Here is a 14,368-nt window from a genome sequence, read left to right as displayed (position 1 = left end):
CAAAAAACAGCCCCAAAACATCCCCAAAACAGCCCCAAAACAGCCCCAAAAACAGCCCCAAAAACAGCCCCAAAACAGCCCCAAAACAGCCCCAAAACAGCCCCAAAAACAGCCCAAAAAACAGCCCAAAAAACAGCCCCAAAACATCCCCAAAACAGCCCCAAAACAGCCCCAAAAACAGCCCCAAAACAGCCCAAAAACAGCCCCAAAAACAGCCCCAAAAACAGCCCCAAAACAACCCCAAAAACAGCCCCAAAACCAGCCCAAAAACAGCCCCAAAACAGCCCCAAAACAGCCCCAAAACAGCCCCAAAACAACCCCAAAAACAGCCCCAAAAACAGCCCCAAAACAACCCCAAAAACAGCCCCAAAAACAGCCCCAAAACAGCCCCAAAACAGCCCCAAAACAGCCCCAAAACAGCCCCAAAACAGCCCCAAAAACAGCCCAAAAAACAGCCCCAAAACAACCCCAAAACAGCCCCAAAACAGCCCCAAAAAAACCCCAAAAACAGCCCCAAAACAGCCCAAATACAACCCCAAAAACAACCCCAAAAACAGCCCAAAAAACAGCCCCAAAACAGCCCCAAAAACAGCCCCAAAAACAGCCCCAAAAACAACCCCAAAACAGCCCCAAAACAGCCCCAAAACCAGCCCCAAAACCAGCCCCAAAACAGCCCCAAAAACAGCCCCAAAAAAACCCCAAAAACAGCCCCAAAACAGCCCAAATACAACCCCAAAAACAACCCCAAAAACAGCCCAAAAAACAGCCCCAAAACAGCCCCAAAAACAGCCCCAAAAACAGCCCCAAAAACAACCCCAAAACAGCCCCAAAACAGCCCCAAAACCAGCCCCAAAACCAGCCCCAAAACAGCCCCAAAACAGCCCCAAAACAGCCCCAAAACAGCCCCAAAACAGCCCCAAAACAGCCCAAAACAGCCCCAAAACAGCCCCAAAACAGCCCCAAAAACAGCCCAAAAACAACCCCAAAAACAGCCCCAAAAACAGCCCAAAAACAGCCCCAAAACAGCCCCAAAACAGCCCCAAAACAACCCCAAAAACAACCCCAAAAACAGCCCCAAAACAGCCCCAAAACAACCCCAAAAACAGCCCCAAAAACAGCCCCAAAACAGCCCCAAAACAGCCCAAAACAGCCCCAAAACAACCCCAAAACAGCCCCAAAACAGCCCAAAAACAGCCCCAAAAACAGCCCCAAAACAGCCCCAAAACAGCCCAAAACAGCCCCAAAACAGCCCCAAAAACAGCCCAAAAACAGCCCCAAAACAGTTCCAAAACAGCCCAAAAACAGCCCAAAACAGCCCCAAAACAGCCCCAAAAACAGCCCCAAAAACAGCCCCAAAAACAGCCCAAAAACAGCCCCAAAACAGCCCCAAAAACAGCCCAAAAAACAACCCCAAAACAGCCCAAAAACAGCCCAAAACAGCCCCAAAACAGCTCCAAAAACAGCCCCAAAAACAGCCCCAAAAACAGCCCAAAAACAGCCCCAAAACAGCCCAAAAACAGCCCAAAAACAGCCCCAAAAACAGCCCAAAAAACAGCCCCAAAACAGCCCAAAACAGCCCCAAAACAGCCCCAAAAAAACCCCAAAAACAGCCCCAAAACAGCCCCAAAACAGCCCCAAACCAGCCCCAAAACAGCCCCAAAAACAGCCCAAAAACAACCCCAAAAACAGCCCCAAAAACAGCCCAAAAACAGCCCCAAAACAGCCCCAAAACAGCCCCAAAACAGCCCCCAAAACAGCCCCAAAAACAACCCCAAAAACAGCCCCAAAACATCCCCAAAAACAGCCCCAAAAACAGCCCAAAAACAGCCCCAAAAACAGCCCCAAAACAGCCCCAAAACAGCCCCAAAACAGCCCCAAAACTGCCCCAAAAACAGCCCCAAAACAGCCCCAAAAACAGCCCCAAAACAGCCCCAAAACAGCCCCAAAACAACCCCAAAACAGCCGCAAAAACAGCCCAAAAAACAGCCCCAAAACAGCCCCAAAACAGCCCCAAAAACAGCCCCAAAAACAGCCCAAAAACAGCCCCAAAACAGCCCCAAAAACAGCCCCAAAACAGCCCCAAAAACAGCCCCAAAACAGCCCCAAAATAACCCCAAAAACAGCCCCAAAACAGCCCCAAAATAACCCCAAAACAGCCCCAAAACAGCCCCAAAACAGCCCCAAAAACAGCCCCAAAACAGCCCCAAAACAACCCCAAAAACAGCCCCAAAACAGCCCCAAAATAACCCCAAAACAGCCCAAAAACAGCCCCAAAAACAGCCCCAAAACAGCCCCAAAAACAGCCCCAAAAACAGCCCCAAAAACAGCCCCAAAACAGCCCCAAAACAGCCCCAAAAACAACCCCAAAACTGCCCCAAAACAGCCCAAAAACAGCCCCAAAAACAGTCCCAAAACAGCCCCAAAACAACCCCAAAAACAGCCCCAAAAACAACCCCAAAAACAGCCCAAAAACAGCCCCAAAACAACCCCAAAACAGCCCCAAAAACAGCCCCAAAAACAGCCCAAAAACAGCCCCAAAACAGCCCCAAAACAACCCCAAAACAGCCCCAAAAAAACCCCAAAACAACCCCAAAACAGCCCCAAAAACAGCCCCAAAACAGCCCCAAAACAACCCCAAAACAGCCCCAAAAACAGCCCCAAAACCGCCCCAAATCCTGGGACCCCAAATCCTGGACACCCCAAATCCCGGGGTTGCCCCCTCCTCTCCCAGTTCCCCTCCCGGATTTGGGGTTGTTTTGGGGTTGTTTTGGGGGATTTTGGGGGTTTTTGGGGTTTCGGGGGTTGGTTTTGGGGTTCTTTTGGAGGTCTTTGGGGTCGTTCTTGGAGGTTTTGGGCGGTTTGGGGGTGTTTTTGGTGGTTTTGGGGAGTTTTTTGGGGAGTTTTTTGGGGTGTTTTGGGGTGTCTGAGGTGGTTTTGGGGTGTTTGAGGTGGGTTTTGGGAGTTTTTTGGGGTGTTTTGGGGTGTCTGAGGTGGTTTTGGGGTGTTTGAGGTGGGTTTTGGGAGTTTTTTGGGGTGTTTTGGGGTGTCTGAGGTGGTTTTGGGGTGTTTGAGGAGGTTTTTGGGAGTTTTTCGGGGTGTTTGGGATTGTTTTGCGGGTGTTTGGGGTTGTTTGGGGGGGGGTTGGGGGTTGTTTTGGGGGGGTTTTGAGGTGTTTTCAGGGTGGTTTTGGGGTGTTTGGGGTTTTTTGGGGTGTTTTGGGGGTGTTTGGGGTTTGGGGGTTGCTTTGGGGGTTGTTTTGGGGGTTTTTTTTTGTTTTGGGGTTATTTTCGGTGGTTTTGGGTTGTTTTTGGGGTTTTTGGGGTTTTTTTGGTTTTAGGGTTATTTTTGGTGTCTTTGGGGTTGTTTGGGGGGGTTTTTGGTTTTAGAGTTATTTTCGGTGGTTTTGGGGTTGTTTTTGCGGGTTTTTTGGGGTTATTTTCGGTGTCTTTGGGGGCTGTTTTGGGGTTATTTTCGGTGGTTTGGGGTTGTTTTTTTTGTTTTGGGGTTATTTTCGGTGTTTTTGGGGTGTTTTTGGGGTGTTTTGGGGTCCCCTCACCTCCATCTCCCTGTGCAGGGACGTCCCGGGCCCGAGGCTGGGGGCCACCATGGGGGCGGTGACGGGGAAGTTGGGGGGCAGGCGGGGGCAGCGGCGCAGCAGGACGGGGTTCACCCCGCTCAGGAACTGCTCCCCGAAAAACGCGTCGTCCTGCCAGTGCCGCACCACGTACTCTGGGGACATGGGGACATCATTGGGGACATCGCTGGGGACACTGGGGACACTGGGGACATCTCCTGCCAGTGCCGCACCACGTACTCTGGGGACACGGGGACATCATTGGGGACATCGCTGGGGACATTGGGGACATTGGGGACACCTCCTGCCAGTGCCGCACCACGTACTCTGGGGACACGGGGACATCGCTGGGGACACTGGGACACTGGGGACACTGGGGACATCGCTGGGGACATGGGGACATCACTGGGGACATCACTGGGGACATCATTGGGGACATCGCTGGGGACATTGGGGACATCTCCTGCCAGTGCCGCACCACGTACTCTGGGGACAGGTTTGGGGCCATGTCCCCACAGTCCCCACTGTCCCCAGTGTCCCCAGCGTATCCCAAATCCCTCCGATGTCCCCAGTGTCCCCAACGCTCCCCCTGTCCCCAATCCCCCCAGTGTCCCCGATGTCCCCGATCCCCTCAATGTCCCCCCATGTTCCCGCGCCCTCCCAACGGCCCCGTGTCCCCAATCCCCCCCAGTGTCCCCATTGTCCCCCCGGTGTCCCCCCAGTGTCCCCCCAGTGTCCCCCCGGTGTCCCCCCGGTGTCCCCGGTGTCCCCACCGGTGACAGGGGTGTGGAAGCAGCGGAACACGCGCGTCATGGCCCCCCAGGTTGTCCCCGTGTCCTCCCGGTGTCCCCCCGGTGTCCCCCCGGTGTCCCCCCGGTGTCCCCCCGGTGTCCCCAGTGTCCCCATTGTCCCCCCGGTGTCCCCAGTGTCCCCACCGGTGACAGGGGTGTGGAAGCAGCGGAACACGCGGGTCATGGCCTCCAGGCTGGGCCAGGAGCTGGGCCGGGCCAGGAACCCCCGCAGCTTGGCCTCCAGGTTCCTGCGGACACCACGGGGACAGCATTGGGGACAGCGTGGGGACAGCGTGGGGACAGCGGGGACAGCGTGGGGACAGCGTGGGGACAGTGGGGACAGCGTGGGGACAGCGGGGACAGCGTGGGGACAGCATTGGGGACAGCGGGGACAGCGTGGGGACAGTGGGGACAGCGTGGGGACAGTGGGGACAGCATTGGGGACACCGTGGGGACAGCGGGGACAGCGGGGACAGCGTGGGGACAGCGTGGGGACAGTGGGGACAGCGTGGGGACAGCGTGGGGACAGCATGGGGACAGCATTGGGGACAGCGTGGGGACAGCATTGGGGACAGCATTGGGGACAGCATTGGGGACAGCGTGGGGACAGCATTGGGGACAGCATTGGGGACAGCATTGGGGACAGCGTGGGGACAGCGGGGACAGCATTGGGGACAGCGTGGGGACAGCGTGGGGACAGCATTGGGGACAGCGGGGACAGCGTGGGGACAGTGGGGACAGCATTGGGGACAGCATTGGGGACAGTGGGGACAACATTGGGGACAGTGGGGACAGCGTGGGGACAGCGTGGGGACAGCGTGGGGACAGTAGGGACAGCGTGGGGACAGCGTGGGGACAGTGGGGACAGCGTGGGGACAGCGTGGGGACAGTGGGGACAGCGTGGGGACAGTGGGGACAGCATTGGGGACAGCGTGGGGACAGCATTGGGGACAGTGGGGACAGCGTGGGGACAGTGGGGACAGCGTGGGGACAGCATTGGGGACAGCGTGGGGACAATGGGGACAATGGGGACAGTGGGGACAGTGGGGACAGTGGGGACAGCGGGGACAGCGGGGACAGTGGGGACAGCGGGGACAGTGGGGACAGTGGGGCAGGCTGAGGACAGTGGGGGGAGGGCAGGAGCAGGTTTGAGGTCAGGGGTCAGAGAGGGGAGAGTCAGCAGTCAGTGGTCACCCAGGGGTCACTGAGGGGTCAGTGGTCACTCGGGTCAGTGGTGGGTCAGGGGTCACTCAGGGTCACTCAGTGGTCACTCAGGGTCACTGGGGGTCAGTGGTCACTCAGTGGTCACTCAGGGGTCAGTGGTCACTCAGGGGTCAGTGGTCGCTCAGCGGTCACTCAGTGGTCACTCAGTGGTCGCTCAGCAGTCACTCAGGGGTCACTCAGTGGTCACTCAGCGGTCGCTCAGGGGTCAGAGGTCAGGGGTCACTCACGCGGCGCTGCCCCGCAGGTAGAAGGCGGCGGCCTTGGGCAGGGAGTAGCTCAGGTCGGGGTCCAGCGGAGTCCCCGGGGGCAGCGCCCAGGGCAGGCCGGGGGCCACCGGGGCCAGCCTGGGGACACAGGGGACACACCTGGGACACCTGGGCACACCTGGGGACACACCTGGGGACACACCTGGGGACACACACACACACACCTGGGGACACCGGGGACACACACACACACACCTGGGGACACCGGGGCCAGGCTGGGGACACAGGGGACACACCTGGGGACACCTGGGGACACACCTGGGGACACACCTGGGGACACACCTGGGCACACCTGGGGACACCTGGGACACACACACACACACCTGGGGACACACCTGGGGACACACCTGGGACACCGGGGCCAGCCTGGGGACACAGGACACAGGGGACACAGGTGACACACCTGGGCACACCTGGGACAGCTGGGACAGCTGGGCACACCTGGGGACACACCTGGGCACACCTGGGGACACACCTGGGGACACCTGGGACACACCTGGGACACCGGGGCCAGTCTGGGGACACAGGACACAGGGGACACAGGTGACACACCTGGGCACACCTGGGACAGCTGGGCACACCTGGGGACACACCTGGGGACACCTGGGACACACCTGGGACACACACACACACACCTGGGGACACCGGGGCCAGCCTGGGGACACAGGGGACACACCTGGGCACACCTGGGGACACCTGGGACAGCCTGGGACACCTGGGGACACACATGCACACCTGGAGACACACACACACACCTGGGGACACCTGGGCACACCTGGGGACACACACACACACCTGGCACGGCCACACACCCCCCCAGAGGTGACAATGGCACCTGTCCCCTCACCTGCAGCACCGCCGCGTCTCCCCCAGGTGTCGCACAGGTGACACTGGTGTCACCCAGGTGTCACCCAGGTGTCACTCACCTGTATCTCCGCCGTTGCAGCACCAGGTGTCTCCGGCGCTGCCGCAGCAGCCGCGGGTGCCGCTCCATGGCCGGGGTGGTGGCTGCGGGGACAGGTGTGTCACAGGTGTGTCCCAGGTGTGTCCCCAGCTGTCCCCAGGTATCCCAGGTGTGTCCCCAGGTGTCCCCAGATGTCCCAGGTATCCCCAGGTGTCCCAGGTGTCCCCAGGTGTCCCCAGGGGTCCCCACCTGTCCCCTCGGGCAGCTCCCAGGTGCCGTAGCCCTCCAGCCAGCGGTAACACGGGAAGTGGAAGGGCCCCAGGTGAGCGACGTCATCGGCGTCACCTGCGGGGGCGACGTCACTTAGACTGTCACAGGTGTCACCTGTGGGCCGACGTCACCTGCGGTGGCACCGGGGTCACCTGTGTCACCTGGGGGTGACGTCACCTCTAATGGCACAGGTGTCACCTGTGGGGGTGACGTCACCTGTGGTGGCACAGGTGTCACCTCTACTGCCACAGGTGTCACCTGCGGGGGTGACGTCACCTGTGGTGGCACAGGTGTCACTTTTGCGGGTGGTGACATCACCTGCGCCATCACAGGCGTCACCTGTGGCAGTGCCGATGTCCCCGTGGGGTCACCTCCCTTACCTGTGGTGACACCGGTGACATCACCCTGTCCAAGTGTCACCTGTGCCATCACCCATACCCATGGTGACACTGGTGACATCACACATGCCACTCCAGGTGTCACCTGTGCCACCGCCCTTACCCGCGGTGACACCGGTGACATCCCCTGTGCCACCACACCTGTCACCTGTGCCACCACCTTTACCTGTGGTGACACCGGTGACATCACCCTGTCCAAGTGTCACCTGTGCCATCACCCATACCCATGGTGACACTGGTGACATCACACATGCCACCCCAGGTGTCACCTGTGCCACTGCCCTTACCCGCGGTGACACCGGTGACATCACCCTGTCCAGGTGTCAGCTGCAATGTCACCGCCCTTACCCGCGGTGACACCGGTGACATCCCCTGTGCCACCACACCTGTCACCTGTGCCACCACCTTTACCTGTGGTGACACCGGTGACATCACCCTGTCCAGGTGTCACCTGTGCCATCACCCATACCCATGGTGACACTGGTGACATCACACATGCCACTCCAGGTGTCACCTGTGCCACTGCCCTTACCCGCGGTGACACCGGTGACATCACCCTGTCCAGGTGTCACCTTCAATGTCACCGCCCTTACCCGCGGTGACACCGGTGACATCCCCTGCGCCACTCCCCATGTCCCCGCGGTGTCACCGCCCCTACCCGCGGTGACACCGGTGACACCCCCTGCGCCACTCCCCATGTCCCCACGGTGTCACCGCCCTTACCCGTGGTGACATCCCCTGCGCCACTCCCCATGTCCCCGCGGTGTCACCGCCCCTACCCGCGGTGGCACTCCCGATGTCCCCCTCGATGTCCCCCTCGGTGTCCTCGGGCTCCTCCTCCAGCTCCTCCTCCTCCTCCTCCTCGCCGTCCGCTGTCCCCTCGCTGTCCCCTGTCCCCTCCTCGTCCTCCGTCACCTCGTCCTCGCTGTCCCCTTCCTCCTCCTCCTCCTCCTCCTCCTCCTCCTCATCATCCTCCTCATCCTGGCTGTCCTCGCTGTCGCTGTCCCCGCTGTCCCCGCTGTCCTCGCTGTCCCCAGGCGTGTCCCCAGGCGTGTCCCCGCGCTGTCCCCACACCGTGATGGTCTCCAGGTACCAGGAGCTCTCGGGGAGGCCCCCGCAGGGCCCCTTGTGCACCTGGAGCAGCAGCAGGGGGCCCAGGGGACGGGGGACACGCACACGGTACTCGGTCACCTGGGGGGACATCGGGGACATCGCTGTGTCACTGTCACTGTCACTGTGTGACTGTCACTGTGTCACTGTCACCGTGTCACTGTCACCGTGTCACTGTCACTGTCACTGTGCACCTGGAGCAGCAGCAGGGGGCCCAGGGGACGGGGGACACGCACACGGTACTCGGTCACCTGGGGGGACATCGGGGACATTGTCACCGTGCCACTGTCACTGTGTCACCGTCACTGTCATTGTCACTGTGCACCTGGAGCAGCAGCAGGGGGCCCAGGGGACGGGGGACACGCACACGGTACTCGGTCACCTGGGGGGACATCGGGGACATCGCTGTGTCACTGTCACTGTCACTGTGTGACTGTCACTGTGTCACTGTCACTGTGTCACTGTCACTGTCACCGTGTCACTGTCACCGTGTCACTGTCACTGTCACTGTGCACCTGGAGCAGCAGCAGGGGGCCCAGGGGACGGGGGACACGCACACGGTACTCGGTCACCTGGGGGGACATCGGGGACATCGCTGTGTCACTGTCACTGTCACTGTGTGACTGTCACTGTGTGACTGTCACTGTGTCACTGTCACTGTGTCACTGTCACTGTCACCGTGTCACTGTCACCGTGTCACTGTCACTGTCACTGTGCACCTGGAGCAGCAGCAGGGGGCCCAGGGGACGGGGGACACGCACACGGTACTCGGTCACCTGGGGGGACATCGGGGACATTGTCACTGTGTCACTGTCACTGTCACTGTGTCACTGTCACTGTATCACCGTCACTGTCATTGTCACTGTGTCACTGTCACTGTGTCACTGTCACTGTCACTGTGTCACTGTCACTGTATCACTGTCACTGTATTACTGTCACTGTGTCACTGTCACTCTGTCACTGTGTCACTGTCACTGTGTCCGTTTGTCACCTGAGCGGACAATGGGGACAGCAGCAGTGTGTCACTGTGTCACCGTGTCACTGTCACCGTGTCAGTCACTATGTCATTGTCACTGTGTCGCTGTCACTGTGTCACTGTCACTGTCACTGTCACTGTGTGTGTCACTGTCACTGTATCACTGTGTCACTGTCACTCTGTCACTGTCACTGTGTCACTGTCACCGTGCCATTGTCACTGTGACACTGTCACCGTGTCAGTCACTGTGTCATTGTCGCTGTCACTGTGTCACTATATCACTGTCACTGTGTCACTGTCACCGTGTCATTGTCACTGTCACTGTGTCACTGTCACTGTCACTGTGTCACTGTCACTGTATCACTGTCACTGTATTACTGTCACTGTGTCACCGTCACTCTGTCACCGTGTCACTGTCACTGTGTCCGTTTGTCACCTGAGCGGACAATGGAGACAGCAGCAGTGTGTCACTGTGTCACTGTCACTGTGTCAGTCACTGTGTCATTGTCACTGTGTCGCTGTCACTGTGTCACTGTCACTGTCACTGTGTGTGTCACTGTCACTGTATCACTGTGTCACTGTCACTGTGTCACTGTCACTGTGTCACTGTCACCGTGCCATTGTCACTGTGACACTGTCACCGTGTCAGTCACTGTGTCATTGTCACTGTGTCGCTGTCACTGTGTCACTATATCACTGTCACTGTGTCACTGTCACCGTGTCATTGTCACTGTCACTGTGTCACTGTCACTGTCACTGTCCCCGTGTCACTGTCACTGTGTCACTGTCACTGTGTCACTGTGTCACTGTGTCACTGTCGCTGCGTCACTGTCACTGTGTCACTGTGACTGTATCACTGTCACTGTCACTGTGTCACTGTGCCACTGTCACTGTGTCATTCTCACTGTCACTGTGTCACTGTCACTTTGTCACTGTCACTGTGTCACTGTCACCGTGTCATTGTCACTGTGTCACTGTCACTGTGTTACTCTCACTCTGTCACCGTGTCGCTGTCACTGTGTCCGTTTGTCACCTGAGCGGACAATGGGGACAGCAGCAGTGTGTCACTGTGTCACCGTGTCACTGTCACCAAACTCGGTGCTCTGTCACCTGAGGGGACATTGGGGACATCAATGGGAGCAGTGTCACTGTGTCATTGTGTCACCGTGTCACTGTCACCGAACCCGGTGCTCTGTCACCTGAGGGGACATTGGGGGACATCAATGGGAGCAGTGTCACTGTGTCATTGTGTCACCGTGTCACTGTCACCGAACCCGGTGCTCTGTCACCTGAGGGGACATTGGGGACATCAATGGGAGCAGTGTCATTGTGTCACCGTGTCACTGTCACCGAACCCGGTGCTCTGTCACCTGAGGGGACATTGGGGACATCAATGGGAGCTGTGTCATTGTGTCACCGTGTCACTGTCACCGAACCCAGTGCTCTGTCACCCGTGAGGGGACACTGGGGACATTGCTGGTGTGTCATTGTCACCACACCTTGTACTCAGCCCCCTGCCTGGTGGGACATCACTGGGGACATTGGGGACATCACTGTGTCACTGTCCCTGTGTCACTGTCACAGCTCCGGGCTGCGCGGGGGGGACACCGGGCGGCAGCGATGTCACCGCACTGTGTCACCATGGCTGTGTCACCGCTGTCACCAGCCCGGCTGTGACACCATGGCTGTTGTCACCACTGTCACCATGGCTGTGTCACCATGGCTGTGTCACCGCTGTCACCAGCCCGGCTGTGACACCATGGTTGTGTCACCGCTGTCACCACGGCTGTGTCACCATGGCTGTGTCACCGCTGTCACCATGGCTATGTCACCATGGCTGTGTCACCACTGTCACCATGGCTGTGTCACCACGGCTGTGTCACCGCTGTCACCATGGCTGTGTCACCACGGCTGTGTCACCGCTGTCACCAGCCCGGCTGTGTCATTGTCACCTTGTTGTGACATCGCTCTGCAGTGTCGCTGTCACCAGCACCAGGCCACCGCTGTCACCGTGGCTCTGTCACCAGTGCCATCACCGCTGTCACCATCACCGCATCACTGTCACCACCACCAGGCCACCGCTGTCACCACGGCTGTGTCACCATGGCTGTGTCACTGCTGTCACCATCGCTGTCACCACCATCGGGCCATCATTGTCACCATTGCTGTGTCACCACGGCTGTGTCACCAGTGCCATCACCGCTGTCACCATCACCGCATCACTGTCACCACCACCAGGCCATCGATGTCACCATCGCTGTCACCATCACCGTGCCACCGCTGCGTCCCCATCGCTGTGACACCATCGCTGCCACCACCACCAGGCCATCGTTGTCCCCATCGCTGTCACCACCACCGTGCCACCGTCACCGTGCCACCGCTGTCAGGTGGCCGTGCCACCACCGGCGCGTCACTGCCACCACTGTGAGGAACAGAGTCAGCGCTGTCACATCATTGTCACCGTCACTGTCACCGCTGCCACTACCATCGTGTCACCACTGTCACATCATTGTATCACCGTCACTGTGTCACCATTGTCACCATAGCCATCACCATTGTCACGTCATTGTACCACCGTCATCGTGTCACCGTCATTGTGTCAGCATCATTGTGTTACCATTGTCACCATCACTGTCACCATTGTCACTACAGCTGTGTCACCGTTGTCATGTCGCTATCACCATTGTCACCATCACTGTGTCACCATTGTCACCATCACTGCCACCATTGCCACCACCATCGTGTCACCATTGCCACTTCATTGTGCCACCGTCATTGTGTCACCGTCATTGTGTTACCATTGTCACCATCACTGTCACCACTGTCACCACGGCTGTGTCACCGTTGTCACGTCGCTTTCACCATTGTCACCATCACTGTCACCACTGCCACCACCATCGTGTCACCATTGTCACATCATTGCGTCACCACTGTTGTGTCACCACTGTCACCATGGCTATGTCACCATTGTCGCCACCATTGCGTCACCCTTGTCACCGCCACTGCGTCACCATCGTTACCGTCGCTGTCACCCTTGTCACGCCACTGTGTCACCATCATCGTGTCACCACCGTCACCTCACTGCGTCACCTCAGAGTGACCACTGCTGCGTCACCGCTGCCACCACCGCCGTGTCACCCCTGTCACCTCCCGTGTGTCACCACTGTCACACCATTGTCACCGCTGTCACCATCACAGCGTCACCGCTGTCACCACTGCCGTGTCACCGCTGTCACACCATTGTCACCGCTGTCACCATCACAGCGTCACTGCTGCCACCACTGCCGTGTCACCGCTGTCACCTCCAGTGTGTCACCACTGCCACCATCACAGCGTCACCGCTGTCACCACTGCCGCGTCACCATTGTCACCATCACAGCGTCACCACTGTCACCACCGCCGTGTCACCGCTGTCACCTCCAGTGTGTCACCGCTGTCACACCATTGCCACCGCTGTCACCACCGCCACATCCTCATCACCACCGTTGTGTCACCGTTGCCTCACCACCGTTGCGTCACCGATGTCACCATTGTGTCACCCTCATTGCGTCACCGATGTCACCATTGCGTCACCCTCATTGCGTCACCCTCGTTGTGTCACCCCCATTGCGTCACCGCTGTCACCATTGCGTCACCCCCATTGCGTCACCGCCATTGTGTCACCCCCATCGTGCCACCGCTGTCACCGCCACTGTCACCATCGTGTCACCGCTGCCACCGCCCCCGTGTCCCCTGCCCCGCCGCCGATGGCGACACCGTCCCCGTGTCCCCAGGGCCGCCCACGCAGGGTCACCTGCCCCGGCCGCGCCCTGGGTGTCACCATCGGTGTCACCTGTTCGTCACCGAGTGTCCCCAACCCCCCTCAACGCCCTCTGGGGGGGGGAGTGGGGACACTTTTGGGGACAGAGCCGCCTCCAAAGTCCTCCGGACCCCCTGAATCTCCCCCAGGACCCCCCAAACCCCCCCAGGACCCCCCAAATCCCCCACAAACTCCCCCAGGACCCCCCAAATCCCACTCGGATCACCCCAAGACCCCCCCAGAATGCTCCAAACGTCCCCCAGGACCCCCCAAAGTCCCCCAAACCCTCCCAAACGTCCCCCAACCCCCCCTCAAATCTCCCCAACCCCCCCCTCAAATCCCCCCCAGGACCCCCCAAACCCCCCCCAACCCCCCCCCCAAATCCCCCCCAAACCCTCCAGGACCTCCCAGAACCCCTCCCAAATCCCCCCCAAATCCCCCCCCCAAACCCTCCAGTACCTCCCAGAACCCCCCACCACCACCCCAAGTCCCCCCCCAAATCCCCCCAAGTCCCTCCCAAATCTCCCCAAATCCCCCCGAGTCCCCCCCCGAACCCCCCCCAATTCCCCCCAAATCCCCCCAAATCCCCCCCGAACCCCCCCCAGGACCCCCCAGGACCCCCCCACCCCCCCCAAGTCCCACCCCAAATCCCCCCAAGTCCCTCCCAAATCTCCCCAAATGCCCCCCGAACACCCCCCAGGACCCCCCAGAACCCCCCCCAAATCTCCCCAGATCCCCCCCGAACCCCCCCAGGACCCCCCAGAACCCCCCCAAATCCCCCCAAATCCCCCCCCAGTCGCCCCCGAACCCCCGCGGCCGCCGCCGCCCCCGCCCCGCCCGGCCGCCGGCGCGGCGCTCACCGCCCCGCAGTGGAAGTCGGGCCCCCAGCGGTCCAGGGCGGTGCGGGGGCCGCGGCCGCGGGTCCCCACCAGGGTGACGGCGATGCTGTCGCTGGTGCCGGCGGCGGGAGCGGAGCCCGTGCGGGACGCGCAGCCGGTACTCGGCCATGGCGGCGGCGGCGATGATTGACGCGGGGCGGAGCCAATGGCGGCGGGA

At 59.8% G+C, this 14,368-nt stretch overlaps 1 protein-coding gene across 1 annotated transcript; it reads right to left on the bottom strand.

Annotated features, from left to right (window-relative positions):
- Window positions 1-3,423: 3,423 nt before the first annotated feature.
- On the bottom strand, window positions 3,424-14,320 carry LOC136305897 (polyunsaturated fatty acid lipoxygenase ALOX15B-like). The gene is given in 8 exon segments (XM_066209211.1): window positions 3,424-3,729; window positions 4,510-4,613; window positions 5,817-5,933; window positions 6,782-6,863; window positions 7,009-7,104; window positions 8,207-8,618; window positions 14,173-14,295; window positions 14,297-14,320. Coding segments are annotated over 8 exon segments (1,182 nt in total). The 3' UTR covers window positions 3,424-3,505.
- Window positions 14,321-14,368: the final 48 nt, after the last annotated feature.

Source organism: Chamaea fasciata, unplaced genomic scaffold, assembly GCF_029207755.1.
Source record: "Chamaea fasciata isolate MVZ Bird 193981 ecotype frontalis unplaced genomic scaffold, bChaFas1.0.hap1 SCAF_762, whole genome shotgun sequence".
NCBI classification, from domain to species: Eukaryota; Metazoa; Chordata; class Aves; order Passeriformes; family Sylviidae; genus Chamaea; species Chamaea fasciata.
The sequence above is the reverse complement of the archived record's forward strand: the minus strand, read 5'-3'. Positions and strand labels throughout refer to the sequence as shown.